The 24966-nt window shown below is 37.3% G+C and overlaps 1 protein-coding gene across 1 annotated transcript; it reads left to right on the forward strand.

The window, feature by feature from the left end:
• The first annotated feature begins 91 nt into the window (after positions 1-91).
• Positions 92-24962, forward strand: LOC127950951 (protein Niban 1-like). The gene is made up of 14 exons (XM_052548405.1): positions 92-316; positions 13780-13910; positions 14051-14179; positions 14267-14381; positions 14453-14617; positions 17241-17356; positions 19143-19247; positions 19614-19776; positions 21193-21380; positions 21632-21778; positions 22064-22174; positions 22289-22396; positions 23229-23340; positions 23427-24962. Exons 1-14 carry the CDS (start codon positions 262-264, stop codon positions 24329-24331), a joined length of 2550 nt encoding a protein of 849 aa, XP_052404365.1. The 5' UTR covers positions 92-261; the 3' UTR covers positions 24332-24962.
• The last annotated feature ends 4 nt before the right edge of the window (positions 24963-24966 follow it).

The raw sequence follows: 24966 nt of genomic DNA on the forward strand, positions 1-24966 counted from the left end.
AAATATTTGCAAATACATCAATTAACAGGCAAAGCGTCAAAACATTGCTGTGTAAGATGCCCAGGGCTTCGGATGTTGACGGAGCTGAGAGGATAAGCGGGCGGCGCTGCTGCAGTTTGAGGAAGTTTGAGACGCTTGAGTCACAGTTTACTAGCGCTCGTCATTGTCTGACAGTCAAAACAGTCGCTGCGCTTCAAAACCGGATCGGACTAACGGGAAAAATCCTCCGCTCGGGACCGCCGCGACAAACCACGCTGCACAATGGGAGCATCCTCATCCAGTCTGTTGGACGAGAGTAAAATAAGCTACATACGAGGTAAACGGGTTCTATCTAGTAGCTACTAGACAGTCTATGGTTGCAGTTTTCTTATGCCTAATGTTGAAATAATTGCATAATTAAATGGGGCTTTTTTCGTGTAGCTACTCTTATTTTCTTTTTTCTCCAAATTTCCTGCATTATTTTTTTTAAGTCAAATCAGTTATTGCAGGCAACTGAATTCCAAAAATAACCTTAACTAACAATAACTTTACTAAAATACATCATGCGTTTGACCACTACTGCAGTGCAAGAAATGTCATCAGTGTGTTTTACAGTTTGCTGCAGAGTGCACACCCACCCAAACTCCCACCACACCTCTTACCCCACCTATCATCATTTGACCCGCAGCTCAATATGTCATGCAATAGCTCAGTTTAATAATCCATGTCACTTAGGCTACATTCTGACTCTGCTGTGCATTTTCATAAATACTGAGTTATAAAATGTACTTTATTATTATTTTGTGGACCTTGATATAATGATGCTAGCAATACAGTACAGCTCCTGAAAGTTTGCTCACCCTCAGCAAATCCAAGATGCAGACGAGTTTGTTTCTTTGGCAGGCAGGAATTGGAGACATTTTGCATTGCCTCACTTGTTTATCAGTGGATCCTCTGCAGTGAATGGGTGCATTCAGAATTAGTCCAAACAGCTGATTTAAACTGTCTCCAGACATCCAAAACCGTGTGAGGAGAAAAGCTCCATGCTTGTTGTAAACAAATCCATCATTAACATCTTTAATTTTTTAATATCAAACTGTTGCATCTGGCTAAAATATAGAGTCCTCCAGGCATAACATTTCTTTCTCAAGGGAAAAAGTTGGATTTTGATGTGAGAAGACAACAGATGGACTTTTCCATTGGTGAGTTATGGACATGTATTTTGGCCAGAAGCAATGGTTTCGAGTTAAAACACCTAAATGATGGATTTGTTTCTTATAAAAATTACTTTTTTCTCTTCACAAAAAGCTAATTGATGGAATGGAGTCATGAGGATTACTTGTGGATTATTGTGATGTTTTTATAAGATGTTTGGACTCTTATTCTGACGGCACCCATTCACTGCAGAGGATCCACTGGTGAGCAAGTGATGCAATGCTAAATTTCTTCAAATCTGTTACAGAGAAGAAAAAACCTCATCTATATCTTGGGTAACTATATATGAAACCTGACCATAACCTAACCTGTATCCCACCTCAATTGCATAAAAAGTGTTTTGCAGTATGAACACAATAAACATATTGTACCTAACAATTAAATATGGTAGTTAAAGACAGCTAATATAAAGTTACACCTTCTAATGTGTGTAACATGGAGACCTCACTGAAAGTATTACCACAATTTCCTTTTTCCCAAAGATTCACATATTCAGTTATGCATTCCGTCGCTCTTTTGCAGCACTCTCAGAATCTCTGATATACTGCCTTTGTGAATGCACTAAAGCGTGTATGTGATTGCAATGGAATGTCACACATTCTGAGCGCATTTACTGCAGAGAATGGGTTTCCTTCCCCTGATGGGGAACACAGCTGTTACTACATAATGGGGATTGTTTTGCTCTTATTTCATCTGGCCAGCAATGAACAGGAAGTATTGGACCAGAGTGGAAACTCATTCCAACATTCACTTCTCTTTATTGTTCACTCTTTTCAGCTGAAATTTCACTCCCATTTGTTTGCTGACTTTAAGTAATTCAAATCCTGGATAAAAAGGTTGTATTGCCTAAATTCTGCATCTGTGAAAGTTCTTGCATGGGAGCTTTGGTTTATGAGGAAAGTGCATTTCATGGGAGTGTAATTTAATAAATTGTACATAGTAGATTTAGGAATTGTAATGCAGTTGTAATGCCAACAGCTGCGGTGGTATTGAGAATGCCTAATACAGGTGGTCTGATAAATTATATTATATTATGAGAATGACACACTAATTATAATAGTTGACATCACATTCGTGTGGTTCAGCTGGTAAACTATTAGCAGAATAAGAGTCTGGGTTATAAACTGAAACAGAAAGAGCTTCAGTCCTGGAGTGAATACCGCCCTTGTGCTCCAAAAACTCAAGTTATTTGCCACGTCTTCTTAGCTTTTTTTTTTTTTTTTTGAGCCCTGGCATGTATTTGCTCAGTGCTGTCCAATGTATACACACGCAGGTTAAATGAGGACTCAGATCATTCCATGATTTGTGCTGTCCTTAGAAAGCTGCATGTTTGATTACATTTGTTTTTTTTTTGTCCCATAACATGCCATGAAACAGTCATTATGTAGACAAAAACATAAAGAATAGACTTAAAGCAGTATAGGGGTGTGGGCTGATGTAACAGATGGTAAAAATCTAAACAGCTCTAGCATATAAATGCTGCACAGAATGTGTCCTCAATTATGATGCAATATTCACCACTCCCTCCTCTGCTAAACTCCTAAATGATGTCATGGGTTTTTGGCACTAACTAGGTTTGATTTAGCTGAGAGGGGCCTATAAAGTGACCCATATGCTGCTTAGCACAACTGTGAAGGCCAAAGTTTCTGAGATATATATTAGTTTATTTCACAATCACAAAAAAAAAAAATAATTCTTAGTTTATATCTCAGAAGTCTGCGAAAATATTTTGAATTTTGAGATTTAAGCTAAGAATTGCGAGGAAAAAAGCTGCAAGAATTGAGAAAAAAAGTCAGAACTCACAATTGAGGAAAAAGTCAAAATTATGAGAGAAAAAGTTGCAATTCTCTTTTTGTAGACAGATTTAAGCTTGCAATTCCGAGAAGAAAAAGTCTAAATTCTGAGATAGAAACTCACAATTGCGAATTAAAAAAACACAGAATTAAACTCCAAATTAGAAAATCTAACTTTCAAAAACTTGCAAAGCATACAGTACTTTCACTGTTTTAATCATTTATTATTATTATATTATTTAATACATGTATAGTTATTTTTGCGGGTGCATAATCATGTACTTCAAGTCAGTGCATCATTTTGTTTGTCCTGGTAATTTTACATTTAGAATGACATCCCATAATAAAAAGTGACTTCATTACCACTATATTAAAACTTGAGAGTGTTTGTGAACTGTGATTTATGTTCACTAGATTAACAGATTAATAAATGTTGATGACATGCAGTTGGAATCTAGTTTGTGTTGCTGTTTAGTCATCACATTAACTGATATTCAGATTATTTTATTATTATTTAATTCTTATTTTGAAACTGAATAGGTCAGAAGAAGATTGTAAGTGTAGATATCATGCTGTTCATTGACGGCACTACCTTAAGCATATCTTGTGTTCTGATGGTCTCCGCACAGTTTTAAGCCGCCATCTGTGCCCACTGAGATATAATGGCACCTTGCTGAGGTGCCCTATTCAACTTGGGCAAACTCCTCTGAAAGGAATCAGATGACACAGTCATACTCTGGTCCTTGTCCTCTTGCCTTTTTAATGCCAGAAACTGCATGGTATTAGAACATAATTGTGCAAATCTGGATCCACTTTCCTGATGCTGTTGTTTGAGCACTTGAATGAAACGTGCCGTTATGACTTCTAACTGAGCTTTACCCTTCATATAAAGCTCGCAGTGGGGCTCTAGGGAGAACGGTCATGGTTGTTTCACACTGTCATTTGCTCACCATGTGGGAGAAAGATGTGTAGGGTTTTCCATGACAGACATATTCACTTTTCACCCTTTCCATATGATGAAGGTTAACATTATTTCCGAGCATTTCCCCTTTGAAAACACCTTGAAGACATGCAGATTGCCTTATCGCTGTCTCTATTAGAATGCATTCCTATCACACACTGTATAACTTTTCTCACAAATGAGCTACAGAACCTGCCAAGATTTGTTTCATTTAAAAGGAAATACATAGATTCCACCAGTTAATACCAGATTTGCTGCAATGGTCAATGGTGCATTTTTGTGAAAACACCTTGCAAGGGTGTTCTCTATAGCGTTGCTTAGTGGTTGCTTGGTTGTTTGGAGTAATTTGTTCATGCAGTTCTTTGCAGTGGGGTTTCAAGTGATTGCGAAGTGGTATTTAATGTGTTCTAAGGTGTTTAAGGGTGTTTACTTGGGTGCACTGTAGGCGGTTTGTGAAGTGTTCTAGGTGGTTGCTAGGGTGTGACATGACATGACATGAGTAATTTTATTTTACGGTAACAATATATACTGTGTATATACATATTAAACAAGGTCTTTATGATGTAAAAATATTTGATTCAATAGAAATTTCATAATTCTTGTCAACAGTGTCAATATCACAAAAATCTAATACTAGCCTGAATAAGAGAGAGAGACAAAAAAACTAACTCACTGAAGCTAAGTAAACAGTCCGTGTTTAAATAAGAATAAGAAATTAATTTCTAGCAACAGGAAAAAAAATAGAGTAGAACAAATAAATGAGAAATGTTTCATTTTATAAATTAATCAAACATTTATAAAAACATTGCATATTAAAAGTCACAAATTTGATTTAGTCAAGAGCAGCGAGAGACTTTCTCACTAATGTTATTTGATTAACTTGAATGACAGAAGGCAGGAATATTAGACTGCTGTCACTTTAAGAGCTGCCCTAAACTAAAATACTATTACAGATGTGTTTACTTTCTCAGTTGTTTGCGTTCACTAGCAAACACAGGCATTTTGACACATACAACTGTGTATTTAACCATTCAAGGCCTATAAAGTGACAAAAATAACTGTTCAATACTCCCGTGCTCTATAAGCCCCGTCTTCATGTGCGCATGCATATAGCTAAATGAATAGAGCTCTGCAAAACCGTAGGGTCCCATATTTTTTTTTTTTTATAGATTGGACTCGTGGCGGGCTTGGGTTAATTGAGCTTCTCTCCTTTTATTATGCACATATTTGCACAGAGCACACATAGGCTACTGTATTAAAAATACTGTTTTATTATACATTGCCTATGCAATACGCAACGCATATATGCACACACGCATTAGCAGTGCTTGCCATCTCCTCAATAGATGCACCTTTAAGAAATGAATCTATACGGTTTTTGAGTTTTGAGATTTAGTTTTCGATATCTTTTATTTCGTTAAGTACTAATTTAAATCTTTCTATAGATATATTTTTCATGTCTGTGGGGCATGTATTCGCTCAGTTTCGATTCATTTTTGTGAAGCGCTCCTATTTAAGACCATATAGGGAAGAAATCGCATCATGTTTGTTTTATTCATTTTATAAAAGCACAACATTTTGTTGATATTGTGAGTGAACAAAAATAAAATTAGACCCTTTACACTTATGAATTACAAAAATTACGGCTTATCTATGGAAAACATGCAAGTGATCGCTGGCGCCTCCATGTCCTGCAAATCACACATAGCTTCCACTTTCCACAAACATTTTTGGATATATCACACATTTATCTAGGTTAAACATTGTTATATGCTTGAACTGTTTTAGTATATCTATAGACTTTATTTTATGCAAGTCATGATGATTTTAGAAGGCTAAGTTGATTAAACATATATGATCAGCTTACTTTCTGCAGCTGGCCGTTTGGTCATACTTTAAAAAAAAAACAAAAGCTTGTATTTAACAAACAAAAAATGCTCCAAACGTTTTTCGAAATGAACTTAATAAAAAAAATGAAACAAAATATAATCACTTTGCCATTACATAAAAAACTTAATAATTTTCAATAGCTGAAACAGTAGTATAAGCTGTTTTGGGAGAAGGGAGGAAAAAGGTGGCTCGGGTTGGCTTGGGCCAGAGGGACTTGGGGCAGGGACGGACTCGAGCCGAAATTTGAGGCCCGTGCATGGCTCTTCTTGTTTGTTGCTTAATGCATTTTAATTGCTTAAAAACACATATTTTTAAACTGCAACTGTGTCAGCCGTACCACAAGGATGCACTGTTTTCTTTCAAATCAAAGCTAAGTACACATAGAAACAGCGCATCCTTGTGGTTTGGCTGACACAGAAGAGCATACACAGCATACGGAGAGACACAGAGGAGACTGTTGACAAAGAAATTGTTGAATAAAGTAATTATTTTAGTTTTCTTTGCTTACAAAAAGTATTCATGTCGCTTCATAACATTACCTTTGAACCACTGAGGGCAGATGGACTATTCCGACAATGTCTTTCATACTTTTCTGGACTTTGACAGTGTTATTTACTTGGCTACCAGTTTTCATCCAAAATATCTTAAATTGTGTTCTGAAAATTTTCTTTTTTGGGTGGAGTATCCCTTTAAAAGGAAGAAAGTTAACAACACATTGATATTTAAAATGGTGAGTAAGCACTGCCTTGTTTATGTTTCGTATATCTGCATATATCTCGTATATCCTTATTTCAGTTTCTCCTTTTGAAATATATACTGGCAAATATATACTGTTGATAGCTGCTGATATGGATAGCTTATTCCTCTCACACAGGCAAAGAAAGCACATGTTATTTTGCAGTTGGCTGTAGTCTGTTTGGTGTGTTCAAGCACACCTTTTTGGTCCGATGCTGCCGTCGCAGATGTTAGCTTGGGTGTTAATAGGGCATAGCTAAGGTAAGTTAGTTGTTTGTTAGGGTGTTTGCTAGAATGTTGCAAGTGTTTACTTATTGGTCTTCTTATTAGTTGTTACATAGAAGTCCAAAGATCCCACCCACATCTTTATGGCATTTTGGTTGAAGTCTGAAAGATGTTATCGTCCACCAGGTGAAAATCATAAATAGCACATACAGAGTGGGACAAGAGGTTTAAGAGGTTTTGATAAACGAGTCTCTGGGTGTGTTTCTGTTGTTGGGAGGAGTATCAGTCAGTGAATCAGTTTGATTCTAAAGGCATGGGAGGAATTAGAACTTCATTCCGGGACCTCATCCCAAACCTCCAGAGAAGAACAGCTCAACTCAGTTTAAAACTTTGACCCACACCCTCACAGATTCATTTCATGATTCTAGTCACACACTGACATACATGTATGTGTCACTCTATCATGCCTTATCCTGAATTGACTGTAATGTTGGAGAGCTGCTTCTCAGCCTTTCAGTATCTCATCTTTGGCTTGTGGGAGTTACGTAACAGAATAATCCATGGTTTCAGATGAGGAACAATTTGAGTAAATAGGTTTTGTCTCCTGTTTGCTTTAATGACAGCAGTACTCAAGCAGCGTGAACTCCACAAGTTTGTTTAAAACTTGATGATCATGTTGTACAACATGATTTGAGAAGATCTCAGCCTCAGCAGAAGAACACCTGACCATCTGCACAATGACGTTCACAAGAACAGAGTCACAAATTTGTTTAGATCAATATTTTTCCTTCATTTTACATCAGAATCCTAATGCTTCATACATTCCGGCTTAAATAATTTTTTTTGTATTCCAGATTTTCATGGTGGCCTTAAACTTGTCTGTATTGCTTGAGTGATCAGCTTTCCACATTACATTTTGGATTTAAAACTCCAAAACAACCTCCCTCATAAGCCCACAATGACAGAATAATGTAGATCCTCCAAAAACTTCTCACATTTGCTGAACCACATGCTATTTTTCGCTTTGGACTGGAGGGACAACGGAAAGAAAGCATTCCTATCTGATATGTTAGTTATGGAGCTGCCTGTCTCCCTGGTTGGGTGTTTCTGGCTACAGATTTCTTCTGCAGGGCAAGAGGTGATGGGAAAAGCAGGGCCCTCTCAGCTGGCCATCCAAACCACTGGACTTATAACTCAACATCAATCAGAATTAAACAAGTGGAGTCGCCAGTAAAACATTGTAAAGTGCAGTAAAACAAGACAGTAAAGTGTAATTAGTTGGCTTCTAAAACTGTATTGCAAGCTACAGCATTTGAGATAAACTTTTAAAACTAAAGGCTCCAACAGTAGGTTTTTGAAGTAATGCTAAAGAACCCTTTATGAGTTCCCCAAAGGAACTTTTCAGTGATCAGTTATTAAAACAACCATTTAACACCATAGTTTAAAGAAAATTTTAATAATCTAAAGAACCTTTCCCACTAAAAACCAAAAATGAAAAGTTTCCAGGAATATTTAAGATGCATTTTCATGAAACCATCAATGTCAATAAAGAACCTTTACTTTTAAGAGTAATGAGCAAGAAATATATCCTACATCTTTTAAAATGTATGTACTTGATTATATTTGTAACTTTCAGAGGTACTTGTTCTGAAAAGCGTTGTAGTCGCATGGCACTGAGAAAGCATGCAGGAGTTCAATGCAAACTCAGTTTGCCTATAAATACTGCATCGTATTGTTACTTTTATCTGTTGGTTGTTCCGCTTCATAAATTTCAGTCATTTTGGCAGTATCTGAGGCTGTCTCAGCTATAAAAAGTAGGACATTTTGAAATATGTACATAAAGAAAACCCTTTTTCCAGTCCCACTGTGAAGACTTGTAGACATAGGGAATGGAAAGCACTTTTCTTTCCATTTTCAGTTTCAGATTTTAGCTGAAATCATTGGCCTCATCTGAGGTGTAACGTTTGTATTGAACCTTTCACCTGATTTCACAGCTGCCTCGGAAGTTAGCAGCTCTTGAGTTTGCAGGAAATGACCTCACATCACAAATAACACATAGCATGTAAATGCTTTGTTCTTTTTCTTTTCTCACTATAATCTACAGGGTGGCAAGATTGTGGTTTTGATATGTTTTCATAGTTTGTGTTTTTTTTCTAAAGGGATTTCAAAATGGGTTACGCTTACCTTGTTTTCACCCTCCTCTTTTCTTTTTTCAAAATAACATATATTATGTAGAGCAAAGGATAAGGGACATATAAAACAATGAAACTAAAGTCCCAAACACCATCCTCTGTCAGGATACCAGTGATCAGGGGAGAAACTGGAGACGGGGGCTATTTAAAACCCTGTTTGTGTGTGGGGAGATGAAGGAGGTCTAAGACCAAAGTTATAGTACAGATGTGCAATAGTCTGCAAAACAGTCGAGAAAACACTGTATTTATGAATTGCCCAGGGGAGAGAGACCCAAAGATCTGCTTAACTCATCAATGGACACAATATATTTCACAAGCTGTTTATCAGTAACCATCTGCCCCCTTATCTGGGGTTTGTCTATTGACATATACACACAGTTTAAGGTCAGTAAGATTTCTTTTTAGGGCAATTAATACTTTTATTCAGCAACCATTCAATTGATCAAAAGTGACATTAAGACATTTATAGTCTTACAACCAATTTCCATTTCAATTAAATTATGTTCCTTTGGACTTTCTCTAAAAAATTATGAAAAAATAGAAATGTAGAAATAGAAAATAGAAAAATTGTCAAATAAGTATATTAGCATGATTTTTGTATTGAAATTATTATATAAATATGTAAATGTATGTGTATACACTACTAATGATTCAGCTTTTTTCTCTCTGTTTTCTTGAGTTATCTGCATCAATACATCCTGCAATTACATTGAACTTGGCACCAATTATATTTAATTATACCAATTACCATGAAAGCCCCACTGCCATACAAAGATTCCACTATCACTAGTAGCTGTTTGAAATCCAGATGAAAGTGTGGTGTGCTGTGTTTGGCCAAGATATTGTGACAGATATGTTATGCCGCTTACCATACAGTGATGTTGTGTCCTGATGCAACGAGACCATTACAAACAAAGCATTCATTGTATCCAGTGGGGACATAAAGACGGATTATAATGAGTTATATTGTCTTTTGACACGTTGCGTTACGTATCGCGCCACATAAACATAAAATCTTGTCTGCATTTGTGATTGGAAAAATGACAAACAACAAATGCTACACTGCTCAAAACTCACATTTGAATCATCAGTGGCAAATTCTTTAAATATGAAAACATACTTACAGGTTGTGAGTCAGAACAGCCAGCATTGTAGGTCCAGGAAACAGTCCTCCGTTAAAAATGTTGCACACACACACGAATATTTGGTTTGAACTGTTCTGGAACAGTGTTGTAAATACAACTTAACCACTGATTTATTTTTGTGTCCTCTATTGGAAGGACAGATAAAGTAGTTTCGCTTTCACACTGAAACACACAGTGTCTTCATGACATGGCGGTTGCAGCAGCAACAATACTACAGTGAGAATCAAAGTCATGCCTTCTTTCTTTGCATGAACATTTGGGCGGTTTTATGCAAATCTTCCCACACAGTGATGTAGACATGTGGGGGCGTGTTTAAACGAGGCTTTTTAGGAGGATGTGGATGAGTTTTAACTTTTATAAAGAATATTTCTTTGGGTTTGAGACTTTAGTCTTTGCCACTTTAAGGATATTATCTATGCACGAACAGTAACACTCCAAAGAGAAAGGAAAAAATCATAAGACCCCTTTGAAACCTGCAGTACTATTAGTCCTGACTGACAGTGCTACTGCTGTGTATGTGGTTAGAGAGGTGAGTTGATAGTTACACTCTTATAGAAATAAATATTTGCTGAGTTGTCCAGGATTTACAACGGTCGTGCTCTTATCACAAGTGTGTGTTTGTGTGGTGTGTATCTGTGGTGTGTGTGTCCTTACAAGAAACTACTCTCTCATCTCTCTGCCCTCCTCAGAGCAACTGTCTTTTTTCTAACTCAATTTAGCACAAGTCTATCCAATTATATTTGTGCAGCACCTTTAAATACAACTTTCCAAGTGAAAGTCGCTGAAATGTAATACTCAAATCTAATCTAAACTAATAAGGAAATCTTCCTTAAAGGAACACTCCACTATTTTTGAAAATAAGATAATTTTCCAACTCCCCTAGAGTTATTCAGTTGAGTTATGCCATTTTCGAATCCATTCAGCCGATCTCAATGATATTACGCAGTGCCTGAACATAGTCCCAAGCAACTCTGCTATTGCTGCAACTACACAAACTAGCAGGGGACTAGTTTCAGGCACTTCGTGATATCATTGTGCCTGCTGTACCCATGGGTATGTCAGCAAAGTTCCCTGATTATTACGCCTGGAATAAGAATATAGTTCCTAGCCATATATAAGCAGATCATATTCAATGATCTATGCTAAGTTGAGCTAAATGCTATTGCCAGACACTGAGATCGGCTGAATGGATTTGAAAATGGTAAAACTCAATTGTTTAACTTTGGAAAGTTGACAATTAGCCTATTCAAAAATAGTGGAGTGTTCCTTTAAGAGGAGGGGGTGGGGGTTTACAAGGAGGAAAGAAATCTGCCTTAAATAAGCAAACTATTTTAAATAGCAGACTTTTTCCCATTTCTTCAAGATGTTTCAAGAAGTTGAATCCTATTTATTATTTATTTCTGCATTTAAGGGGTGATATACTGTAGAGCAATAAGAGTGTAGAGTCAGATCTCAGATAAGCAAGAGTGTTTTAGTGTGATTTTGTAGTAGTAAATGTAGTAACTTGTTTTGTCTCATACTGAGTTTGGATAAAGTTTGGTTATTTTAGTGTATTGGCTATTTTGAGATGTTGAATCGAAAACAGGAACTAATTATTGGGTTTGTGTAATTAAATATCCAACTTCACTCCCTTTTTCCCAGGAATTGGCACTCAATGAAAGGTAGAATGTTCTTGTTGTCAGTGCTGTTTCTAGGCACAGGCAAGCTAGGTGGTCACCTAGGGTACCACCAGCTGAAGGTGCGCCAATGAGCACTCATACTGGCACTGCATTGCTACATTTTAGCAGGGTTGTGATAAAGAGTGGCATGATCACCCTGAAATATGACTGCCACCCCCACTGGATCCCCCAACATCATTGAGCTAGAGTATTGTCAAACTGACGATGCCTGTATCTCATTGGATCATAGTGCTATCAGTTGCTGCCTGATTGTTGCATTGCAAAGTTTGCATTTGAAACGGCATTAGATCAATGGGATCTGTCAGTACTTTTGCAAGGTTTTTATTTTTATTTTTGCCATGCAATAAAGCTAAGTTCAAAGACCAATTTAAATCAGTTTTTATTTAGGTAGTATTTGTGGCAGCTGATCATCATATTGTGAGATTTGTACAAAAAGTGTGCATTTTTGCGCCAATGCAAGGATCAGTGTGTCATGTAATATTCCCATATAAACTTTAACAGCCAATTAAAAAATATTGGTATAGTAAAAGTCGCTAATTCACGAGATCAATGCATCCTTTATTAAACCTCTTTGTTGAGTTTAATGCAATCTTACGGAGGTGTCGAAATGCTGAATCAATGAAATCACTTCTAACAGCACTTAATTGGAACAGCATCATTCGCATAGAGGGCAGAGCATCACATTATTTAAAGGGGAAGTTCACGCGTTAATGAGTAGCAAAGGATTATCAGGCTCACATGGAATCTAGACTCCACAACAACCCATTTTGTAATCTCAAATCAACAGTATGATCAGAATCATCATTGTGACTATAGCCGGACCATGAGTCAGTAGTATTAATTTTATCAGACACTGTTTTGTAAAGCATTGGTAATGGTTAATAAAGCATGTCTAATGTGCCTGTAAATGACATATTGTGCAGCTGTTGCCAATGGCTTCTTCCAGACAATTCTATACTACACCTTGGCAGAGAATAATATTTCCAAGGAAAGTCCAAGGATATTCTTCTTTAAAAGTTTGGAAATTGGGATGCAAGCCCAAGAGCTGTTACAAATGAAGTTTTGAACTTAGTCTGCTCAATGGAATAATGCTGAAATGGACTCAAGGCCTTGTCATTTTGGCAGTGGTAAAGATGGCTCAGTCTTTAATGAAACGAGTCAGGCACTTTCTCCCGACTCGGAATCAGGAAAAATAAGATGCATGATCTCACTGTATTAACTGAACACCTGTCACTGTAGATATGATAGATAGATCCCAGTCATGTATGCTTCAACAAACTATAACTGAATTTGGCATGATATGTGCAACAAAAATATGGAACAAACACTCGGAATGGTATGCTAGTATGATGTTCACAATAAGGTTGTGAACAATTAAAGGTGTTAAAACAACTGTTAAATACTACAAACAGATTCTGCAATAGATTAAGGATCTTGGTTTATAGAAAATTCATTTTTGGTCTGGATCTGGGTCTTGAAAGGCCTAGTTTTGTCTAGATTTGGGTCTTAAAGGGACTAGCCTGGTATGGAACTGGGTTTTGAAAGGGTTCTAGTCTTTTTCTAGATCTTGAGAGGTCTAGTCTCGGTCTGGATCTGGGTCTTGAAGGGTCTGAATTTGGTCTGGATTTAGTCAGTGGTCTTTAGGTTTTTAAGGGGTCTGGTCTTTGACTACACCTCTATGCTAAATTTAAATATATTTGTAATTACACATTTTCAATGACGTCTTTAAAGTATGAAAAAGTATGAAAAAGTATGAAAAAGATAATTAAAGCATGATGAAAAAAAGTGAACTTTTTAAAATTGCACTGAACGGTGTTAATACCCAGTCATGAAAGTAAACTCTTTGAGCCGTTTATTTTATTAATATTTTAGATACTTTTAAGATCTTAGGTACAAGTGCACATTTAATACAATTAAGCTCATTCATTTTTCACAAGGTTAATCTGATCTTTTTTGTGTGTGTAGGCCGGACAGAGGCTGAGCTGAAGAACTTTAGTCCTCATTACAGAAGGCAAAGCTGTGTCGCCTTTTTTTGCCATCTGAAGGATGAGGTGGAGCAGCACAGAGTAGGACAGGCCCAGCTCCTCAAACAGAAGGTGAGATCTTAACACTCTTATACTGACAACATCAGCTTATCTAGTGATTTTATTGTGCCCTCACTTACATTACCAGTGTTCTCTGATTCATGCTGTTCCAGAGTTTTACTCTTACTGACACTAGTATGTTTCACTTCTAGGAGTCACCGCAGGCCTCAGAGGTCCTGTACAAGGATAGCATGTTGTACTTCGATGACAACAGAAAGTGGAAAGAGAGATTTGTCGTGGTCCGTGCCGACCATAGCCTGGAGCTACACGATAGCCAGGAGGTTAAATCTTATCTTTGATTCTTTTAATATAAAGGCACTTTTTCTGACAGAAGATTCTCATGATGCTGTTACACTTCTCACATCCAGTCATATACAAAGGGAACCCCAGCCCGCAACAAACTCCTGCCAACAGGGGGCACAGTGTTGACCTCAGAGGAGAAATACACTGCTGTCGTAGACAAGGCCTTCCCTGATCCCAATAGTGAGTGTTTGTCTAGTTCTCCGTCCTGATCTCTCTATTCCTGTTGGAATGAGTGTTTATGTGTTGTTCAGGTTCTAAGGAAGAGCCCTCCGTTCCTATGGTGGCGGTTCCCGGTCCGCTTCCTGTGTACCTGAGACTGCCTTACAGACGAGACTCGTACTTCTGTTTCCAGCAGGAGGAGAAGAGGGCTCGCTTCGTCTCGATCCTGAACGACTGCATTCGGCATCAGAACCAAGGTATCAGATCAGCCCTGCCTCCGTCTCAGTGCATTTTTGACTTTGCGGTCTGTGATCAAATTTGTGAATTATACCTCAAAGGAAAGATTTCTGTTTGCTCAATTTGAAAATACTTCATGAATTCTGACTAATTCTCTGTACACCCACCCAAAATCACCCCTAAACACTTGCTGTATGACAGGATCGAGGCTGATGAGAGGGTACCTCAAGCTACGTGTGCAGCCTCTGCTCCTGCATCAGTTTGCTACTGTTTTTCTGCGGTGGTCATGGTGATACACTAATAATATCCAGAACTGCAACGCTCTCTTCCTGCGTACAAGCTGCTTAGCGGTTACACTGCCTCTGCAGAGCATTATGTGTGCATGCAATTATATTCTACTTCATCACACAACTGCACAAGACTTCTCTTTCACGCCTTCATGCTATATATACTGGGTGAGAAGACAGAGTAGAAACTGTTTTAACATTAAACATAACGGTTTCGTAAGTTGAAAGAAACGATTGAAAGAAGAAGACTTCGAAATAAGCTTCATAATTTAATGTGTCATTCATGTTTGCAGCACAGTGCTGTGGGATGACGTACATACCAAATGTACTTTAATCTAAGGGTCAAATCACATGCGCTTATTGTGAGAAATAATAATAGTGATGATGTCTCAGTTCACGTTTTTGGGTTAGGAGCATTAATGATCATAGACGTTAGCAACGTTAGCAACGTTACTCATATTGTAAAGAAGATGTTCTACATTCAAGCTACTTAAAGTTCATTTTTAAACTTAATTAGAGTTGTATTTTCCAAGTATACTTTATGTAGTAAATAAACTAATACTACTATACTGTACTAATAGTATATTTGTCAGTGTATTATTTTAATACTTCTTCTGACTAAATTGACCCACTTTTTAGTTTCTAAATGTATACTTTTAGGCATAGATGAGTAAACTCTGATTATACAACTAGTTTAGTAGACTTTTTTATAACATAAGTGAACTTCTACTGTTAGTTTACTAGCTACATACTTCTATCCCACTTTTTAGATTGTGAAACATACACTTTGAAGTACATTCTTAATTTTCTTAAGTATAGTACATCTCATTTAAAGGTACAGGTTGTTGGACTTCCCACTAGAGGGTGCACTACCAAAACAATAACAAACGCATGGTTTGATGACGCTAAGAAGGAGCGTGGAATGATGGGATTTGTTGTCTCCTACCCAACCGCTGACGGTCCCATCAATCAGACGGAAAGATAAATCATGGATTAAACATGAGTTCAACGATTTGCGCGAGTAGACTACATACAAAGTCAATGCAAAGACGCGTCCTCGCGCAGGTCTAGAGACGCGATGTCCTGCGTTTGCCGGATATTAATCGACGCTATTTCTCTCCTCTTGTCCCAAACTCTTCTTGGTTCGTTTGGTTGGCCATACGCTTATGTTTACTGGAGATGTCCTTGTCGACAGAACCAGCGGCAGACGGTAAACAGTAATTATGTTTCATAAATAAGTAACACAATCCACAATAAAACGTGCAAGAAAAAGTAAATAAGGAACTGCTTGAAGCAAGCTAGTGGTTTGCTGGACGCTAGACACTACTTCCGCATTTTTCCGTGACACTGTTGTCACGTGGTTTCTACTGTACGTCAGTAAAGGCGGTAACAAAGGGTAACTAACGTCATTGACAGGCGACTGCACTGCCCCGTTTCACTGTTTAGAATGGGAATTTCTCATGATTTAAAAGTAGTTGAAAACATTAGAGATATTGTTAGTAATCAGCTGGACAAAATATATAACACTAGCCTAGTGGTTTTTACTGAAAATATCTTACAAATTGTACCTTTAAATGATTTAGAATTAGTATAGGCCAAATATACTTTAGTATAGACTTTTCTGTATACTTTATTTTAAAAGTAGAATGAAAATATATTATTATTATTATTATTATTATTATTATTTTCTAGTTAAAAATAAGAATACTAATAGCACACTTTAATAAATGTCTTTTTGAAAGGGTAGTCTTTTGAAATTAGTTTAGAAGCTACAAACAAAAAGTTGATGAGTAGACGAAGCTATTAAGGAGGACAATATTTAAATCAAAAAATCTAACAATAATTATATAATAATTTGTATAATCATTTAAAACTATTGATTTATTATGCATAAATCAAGAAACTTGATTATGGTTATGTTTGTGTAATGGATAAATACAGCTGAAAAATTAATAAAACTAAGTTTTAAGTAAGAAATAGCATCGGTTATTTAGTATAATATTAACTTTATTTAACAATCACATATATATATATATATTTTTTTTTTAATATGTGAGATTACTGAAAATGTATTTGCATTAGTAGTGTTGAGACATTTAGTTAGTTACTTGTTTAGTTGCTACTCTATTTACTTAATGTTACATTGTTTATTTTTTCCTTGTTTAAGTGTACAAGACATTTAAGGTGAGGTTTTTCTCTCATTTAAGTTAGACACAAAAGCCTTTGATCACACTTTGTATTTCCAAGTCATTTCTGTGTCTTGGTCTTTTCCCCTTTTCTGGAACCAGAAAAGAGAAGCTGCCCACATGATTCTATATTACACAATCGATTCATCTGACATCTTATGTCTCTGCAGATTATCTGAAGAGTATGGAATGTGAGGTGCAGGCTTTCCTAAAGGCCATTCACTTCTACAGGCAGGAGAAGGGCCACTATGAATCATGGGATATGCTGGTGGGCACTGACTGTCAGGTGGGATTCCTGGTCTCCATATTACTCACAAGTGTGTTTTGAATGAGTTTCCAGAAAAGCAGTGTCCACTTCTTTTGAATGAATCAGATGAGTCATGATGTAGTGACCACAGAGATGAGTAGTAGCCTGATGAATGTGCTGTGATTAAAGCAGTCATCATTGTGTGGTCACTGACTGAGTGTGGACAGAGCTGCCGGTCAGTGATTTAGGAATTTAGGTATCATGCTGTAAACATCCCATTTGTAGCTCAATGGACCTTCATTCCATGCTTGACAAAGTTTTAGAAGTATGCTTCTATTTTAAAAGGACTGTTTTTGTAAATCCAGTTTTTTCGATGTTTACAAGAGCATGTAAATGTGATAGATATAGGTAGTATTATCTAAATGAATAATTCTATATTTTAAACAGTATATTTAAGAACTACCTTTGCTCACAAACTTTTGTATTCCCCCCAAAAATCACTAAAGTCAATCAATTTTCTCAGAGGAGCGCAAAACTTGTGTTAGTGAACACAAACGTTTTGTGAACACAAAAGCAGTGTTTTTTTCCCCCTCCTATCTCTGATTTTAATACCATGTCACATTGATTTAGCATGCAATTGCAAAACATTTGTGTTCCCTTGCCAGACTTTTGTGTTCCCTCAAGAAGTTTCGCAAAACTCATGCATAACTGCCTTAGCAAGCACCGCAAACTATTATTGATATGTTGTTCCTTGCAAAAATTCATACCAGTTCCTGTTTTTTGATGAAATCTGGACATCACAGCAGGGTCTTTCACAGGATGTCCTGTAGCCACTTAAGGAAACACCTCTGCCTTCCTCCAGCTATTGTTAAATCCCATTTTGAGCCCTAATTTGGCAGACAAGGTGTTGTTGTGTAAGGGAACTGAAAACAGACATGTAAAATAAGCTATTTTTACAATCAGTCACCATCACAAACCCTGGCAAAGTAATGAGGACTAAAACAATGTACTTATTGTACATCTGCTTAACAAATAAATAAATGACACCCTGTTATATAAATGAATTATGATATCATACGCCACCATTAAAAGAATATTAAAGGGTTAGTTTAACCAAATATGGAAATTCTGTCATTAATTACTCACCATCATATCATTCCAAAGCCTTCATTCATCATCATCAGAACACACAAACATTAAGATATTTTTGATGAAATCTGAGAGCTTTCTGAGCCTGTGAGACAGCAACACAAGTACTGCATTCAAGGCCCAGAAAGTTAGTAATGACATCATTAAAATAGTCCATGTGACATCAGTGGTTCAACCTTAATTTTAAGAATCTACGAGAATACTTGTTGGGGCTCATTTATAAAATGTTGCACAGAAAGCATCCTAAATTTGATCTTACGATCATCTCTCAAATATGTGTGATTTATAGTAAGCATAACCGTAAGCACAGAAAACACATGCATGCCACTGTTTTAGATGTAAAATCTATTAATCGCAAATGATCTGTTTTACAAATATGAGCTTTGCTGTGGATTTAAGCGTGCACACAATGATAAATGACAGAAGAACAATGATAATGACTTTATTCAACAATTCTTCTGTTCCGTGTCATTCTCCATAAATACAGCTCAGTATCCACACAGGAATCAAATGCCACATCTGTGTGCTGATTCTGTCCGTTGCAGACTGATTCATTGCTATGACATTACAACTATTTCTGCTCTTCCTCCATGAGTCTGTGCCATGTGGGTGCCTTGTGTCTTGACTCAGTCTGGGATCATTGGCTTCAGTAGTGACTCCCTCTTCCTGTTTGCAGGTGCTGGCTAACCTGGTGATGGAGGAGCTGCTGCCCTCACTGCAGACAGAGCTGTTGCCCAAGCTGAAGGGAAAGAAGCCGGAGAGGAAGAGAGTGTGGTTTGTGGTCAGTGAGATCAGCCTCTGCTCCTCACGTCTATTCTTAGAACTTTGACACGCTTTGTGTTGAATGTCACTGCCGGGCAACATTTTGACTGCTCCACTCTGGATAACTGGACTGATCTGTATTTATTAAATAAATCCATTGTTTTTCTGGCCCCCACACCATCCAACACAATAAAAGTTTCATACCATAAAAAAATAATTCTCCTTCATGGCTTGTGCCAGCTGGAAGAGGCCACTGCTCTATAAAGGGATGTTTAGCATTTAGGCAACATGTAGACAAAGGCAGCTCTGTGTTCATAATGAAGTGGGTTTATGATGGCCATATTTAGGGTGAATGAGTTTTCTATTTATTTTCTTGTGTGGTTAGACAGTGGAAGCAGCATACGAGTTTGTGCATGAACAACTGCGAGAAGGACTGGAGAGTTTGAAAAATGAGTGCAGAGAAGCCACCAAACAGCAGGAAGCGCTCATCCGCTCAGATATGGACCAGATCATCAACTCACAAACATTCCTGGAAACTAAACTGCAAGGTATAAACAAAACAGTCTATACAGCAAAAGTATTATATTCAAAAGTTTAGGGTTAATTATTATTATTTTTTCATATAAATTAATCCTTTTTTTAGCAATATTTTTTAAAGCTTTTAATTGATCGAAAATGAAAACGAAGACATTTATGTTACAAATGATTTCTATTTTAAATAAATGCTGTTCATTTGAACTTTTTATTTACCAAAGAACCCTGAAAAAATAATGATGCTTTCCACAAAAATATTTGAAGCAGGACAACTTTTTTCAGAATTGATAATAATATTAAATGTTTTGAGGAGCAAATCTGCTGTCACAAATTCACCAGGGGCCTGTACCATGATGGTGGCTTAACAAACTCAGGGTTACAGGATTAGTTTTGAGTTGACAATACCAAACCAGTCCAATTTGATCTTCAGCTTTCTCTGTCAACTCAGGCATTTTTACCTTTAAAAATGTTTTACTATTACTACCTTACTCCAGACATTCTCAAAGAGTCTTGAGTTACTCACTGTTTGCTCTGCATATCTCCCCTCCACACCAAGCTGTAAATAAAGAGATTAGGCTTGCCTGTCTGTCTCCCCGAGGTCTCCTTCTGAAGTGTGACATCTGCATAGTAAAATAATTTCAGAAGGATCATGTGACGCTGAAGAGAAATGACTGTTGACATCATAGGAATAAATTAGATCTCTAAATATACTCAAACAGAAAAAAAAAAAAAAAAAAAAAATATATATATATATATATATATATATATATATATATATATATATATATATATATATCATATTTTTCAGTGTACTTTTGAGTACCTTTTTACTTATTTTCTTTTTATCATTCATAATGAAAACCCCAAAAACATTAACTCACACACTTTAGGGGGAGTAACGTTATTCCTTTAATATTTATCAATATTACTGAATAATATTCTCCTTTATATGCTACTGTTTTTTTAATGTCATGAGTAATGTTTAAAACAAGCTAATGAGTGGTAACTATATTACAATTTCATGAAATGAGTAGACCTTTTGCTAAAATACTCCATAACATACCATTGCCTTGATGAAATCTTGTTTAATAAGCACCAATGTTGAACTGACTTCAAAACATTGGTTTACTATTGTCCTCTTTTTTTTTTTTTTAGCTGCTTTACATTGAATTTTGTTTGTATAATTGAGACACTATTTTCTTGTTTAACACTGTAAAGTTGCCTTTGACAGAGTCTGTATTGTATAAAGCTCAATATAAATAAACCTCCAGCTGGAGTACTGCCTTAAATTACACTGAGACAACCAGGTTACATGACACTCACTTACAGATTTTGATTAATATATTGGACTACTCTTATGTAGGTAAATGCAGTGAGTGAGACATACCAAATCTGCACCATTTTGACTTGATCTTTCTGTTGGTGTTAAGCTCTAGTATCAGAGCCAGCCGTGAAATACTGCTCGGAGAGCGTGGCTCCATACCTGACCTCCATCCTGGAGGAGCTGATGGGTCCGGTCAGTGCAGGCTTCCAGGCCGTGAGGCTGCTGCTGGAGGACGAACTGACCCGACTCTGCAAGGATTTTCCTCAGGGGGGAGTCACAGAGGAACTTCAGAGCGTAAGAGAGCATTTACTAATACATGAGAACATTATAACACACAACATTTTGGCACAAGTGCTTGAAATAAATATTTGTGTGCTGATTTCAACATTTAGCCAAGGCTTCATTGCACAACACTCGAAGCGAATCAGGTCACTTTTTCCATTGGGAGCAGAGTGAAGTGTTGGACGTGATTAGATCATGGAATAACGATCATCTGAACTCAGACTCCCTCCAGTTCTCATGAGTCAATGCCTGTCCAATCGTAGGCTTTGCAGCAGGTGGGTCGTGACCGGATGGAGGACTGTTACCAGCATGTGAACGTCCTGAAGGAACAGCTCCAGGAACTTCGCAACCGCTTCAAGTTCTCCAACTCCACACGAGTGGTTCACGGCACCCAGAGTCAAATGCAGCAGGTGGGCGTCATCCACAGCTTTTAGAGTGACTGGGCGTTGGTAGATTTGGTGGGGCTTTTAGATGTTTCATGTTTGTGTAATGAAATACTTCATCTGGCTTTCTGACTCGAGTGTAATCGCATAAATCTTTTTCTTTTCTGGAATTCTATATGTCATATAGGCTGCTCAGCGGAGAAGTCAGTGGAGAGCATTGCCTCATCTTGTCATGAACTCTGGTTCCCTCTACAGGTCATGGGAAAATAAATGAACTGTGGCGTGCCTTTTTATTTCTTCCTCTCTCTTTAGTTGATGGAGAATGCCGTGTACACATTTGAGCTCCTGCTTCAGTCTGCATTAAAGGACAAACCTGACAAACAGGCCTCAGTCATGGAGAAAGCCAAGCTGCGTGTCCTCAAGGTTGGCTTTGCCCACATTTACAAAGCGTATACAAACAGCAGTTCACTGTTTTGACAGTAGAATGATCCTAATAAATGTGACAATCATTATGGAAACTTTTGCTTTTCACTTTAGCAATTTGACTATGACAGCAGCACAGTAAGGAAGAAGATTTTCCAGGAGACCCTGGTTGACATCACTCTGCCAGCCATCAAGAGAAACCTGGCGCCCGTCTGCAAAACTGTACGCAAGGTTTTTTTTTTTACTTTGGAACATTTAACAGAATACATTATGTAGAGGTATTCTAGCAAGCTGTGTTTCTCTGATTAAATTAATGGAATGGAAATTTTGATTATTAAAGTATTTAATAATTCTGATTTTAATTAAAAAAAAAGATTTTAATTCATGTGAATTCATGAACTATTAATGGGTTCCATAAGAGATTAATATTTAAAAAAATATATATATATTTTATGTGTTTATTTCAGTAAGAAGAACCGACTCATTAGCCGTTTGTTCACTGGACTTTGCCGGCAGCACTGCCCTACTGAAAAAAACAGCATATGCTAGTTAGGTATGTTTTGAAGAAAAGCTGCTGGTCTGAGCTGGTTTAAGCTGGTCCTTACCTGGTCATGAGCTGGTCCTGAGCAGGAGCTAGTTGTTTAGGACCAGCTAAGTACCAGCTCAAACCAGCAGCCATGCTTCAAAAACATACAGTACCTTACCAGCACATGCTGTTTTTTTCAACAAGGTGTATGTGTTTGATTCACTAAAAAGTAAAAAGAGGCAGTTCATCAGAGTCAATCATTCAGGAATCAGACTCGATTAGTAACATTTTACAGCACTGTAAACACTATCAGGAAACTCTTTCAGGCTACTGTAATGCGGAATTCTGTCCGCGTTTGGGTTTGTGATGCAATGTGTTTATGCCAAATAAATTATTTGGTAACGGTCAGCCTGTCATGATTGAGTTTGATCTTCTTGCACAAATAGAGTGGTGATTAGTCACCACTTTCAGTTAGGGGTACTAGGTTTGTGTGAAACGTGTTGATGTTTTTAATTTCTCTTTTTGCAGGAGCTTCAGAATTTTGAACAGTTCGTCTTTGCTGATTACACAAACTTTGTTCAAGTGGAGAATGTCTACGAGAACATACTGCTCAACCTTTTGAATAATGAAGTTAACAAAGGTAAACTGTTTTAACGGTGTTTAGTGTCTGAGACATATGAATAACTTTAAAATCCCAACATATTCCTCAATATTTCTGCCGTACAGTGGTAAAGGAGGCAGCCAGTCTGAAGAAGAACAACCTGTTTGCTGACAGTACTGACCTGCAATGTGTTAGTCAAAGCAGTCTGGCTGACAGCCGCACGCCGCCCCTCTCGGCCCCCTCCAGCCCAGTCCCAGTCTCTCAACAAGCAGAGCAGAAGATCACCTCTCCATCCAGAGGATCCGTCAGTGAACTGACGTGCGATGCTACAGTCATTCCTACAGTGAAGATTACACCATCTTCTCCAGAACCTACATCACCTTTAAATGTTCCTGAAACAACTCAACCAGCATTACCTGATGATTCATCACCCATTCCAGAGATCTCAGTGACTGAAGTGTCCTCAACCAAACCAGAAACCATCTCATCTGCAGAAGATTCATCTTCACAACCAGAGACGCCGCCTTCTAAAGCAAAGGATGAAGTTACAGAAGGATCCTCTGTCAGTACAGACCGAGCAGTCTATCTCAGCTCAACAGCTGAAGAAACTCCTGTTATCGCGTCTGAAACCCTAAATGTGAAAGCGGATGAAGAAAGTGAAAGTCTAAGTCCTCCTATCAAAGAGGAATCTGTACGTATCGTCCAGCCTGAAGTCCTCCCAGACTTACGTGTTGAAGACAGTGCAGTGGGTGCCAGTGTTTGTGATGAGCACGTTGTTGAGGATATCAAGGCATGTGAGGCAGTGCCGTCTAGTGAAGCACAAGACAGTCCGGCTGTTGATGGTTGTCCTCCTCTGGACCCGGTTCCTGAGGGTCTGGTAGAGGGCGCTGTTGCTTTAACATCAGATCCGGAGAACGAGCCGGATCCCCAGGAAGAGAGCGCCGACAGTGTGCAGGGTATCAGAGATCTCATCATGGAGGTCATCGAGATCGAGGATGTAGTGAGACCTTGTGCTGAAAACCAGCCTTAAAACGGTTTGAATGATGTTCTGATGCATTTTTATCAACTATTCAGTGCTAACAAAACCAACTAAAGTGTTGCCATTTATTTTCAATTTTTTTAGTCATCATTTTTCACATCAATTCTCTGTTTTCAGTAGTAATCTATATATTGACATATGATTGTTATGAATTTTTACAAAATAATTTGACTTGCATAGAAACCAAGCGCCTATGTAAACAGAATCCATTTTGTAACACTTTATATCTTATAACATATTAACAAAAACTATATACATACACACACACACACACATATATATATATATATATATATATATATATATATATATATATATATATACTTGCAGTTTTTTTCAATACTTAATTTTAATGTTGAAACATTTTTATGTTTTTTTAAATGTGAAAATAAAAATAGAAACTCTACATTTTTAGATTGGTACATAAATGTTGGTGGTTTTGGTGGACTGACTAATTTATTCATGTGTTGTGCAGACGACGTATTATTTTTAGTAAATGACAGGAGATTATGCTGATCACTAAACTATTATTTTGTACCACGCTGTAGATTTTCTGACAATGAGACACAGTGACTTTGTACATATGATTATCACAGTAAGAGTCTGTTAAATAAATTTCCACAAAA

This window comes from Carassius gibelio, chromosome B2 (assembly GCF_023724105.1).
Source record: "Carassius gibelio isolate Cgi1373 ecotype wild population from Czech Republic chromosome B2, carGib1.2-hapl.c, whole genome shotgun sequence".
In the NCBI taxonomy this organism is placed as follows: Eukaryota; Metazoa; Chordata; class Actinopteri; order Cypriniformes; family Cyprinidae; genus Carassius; species Carassius gibelio.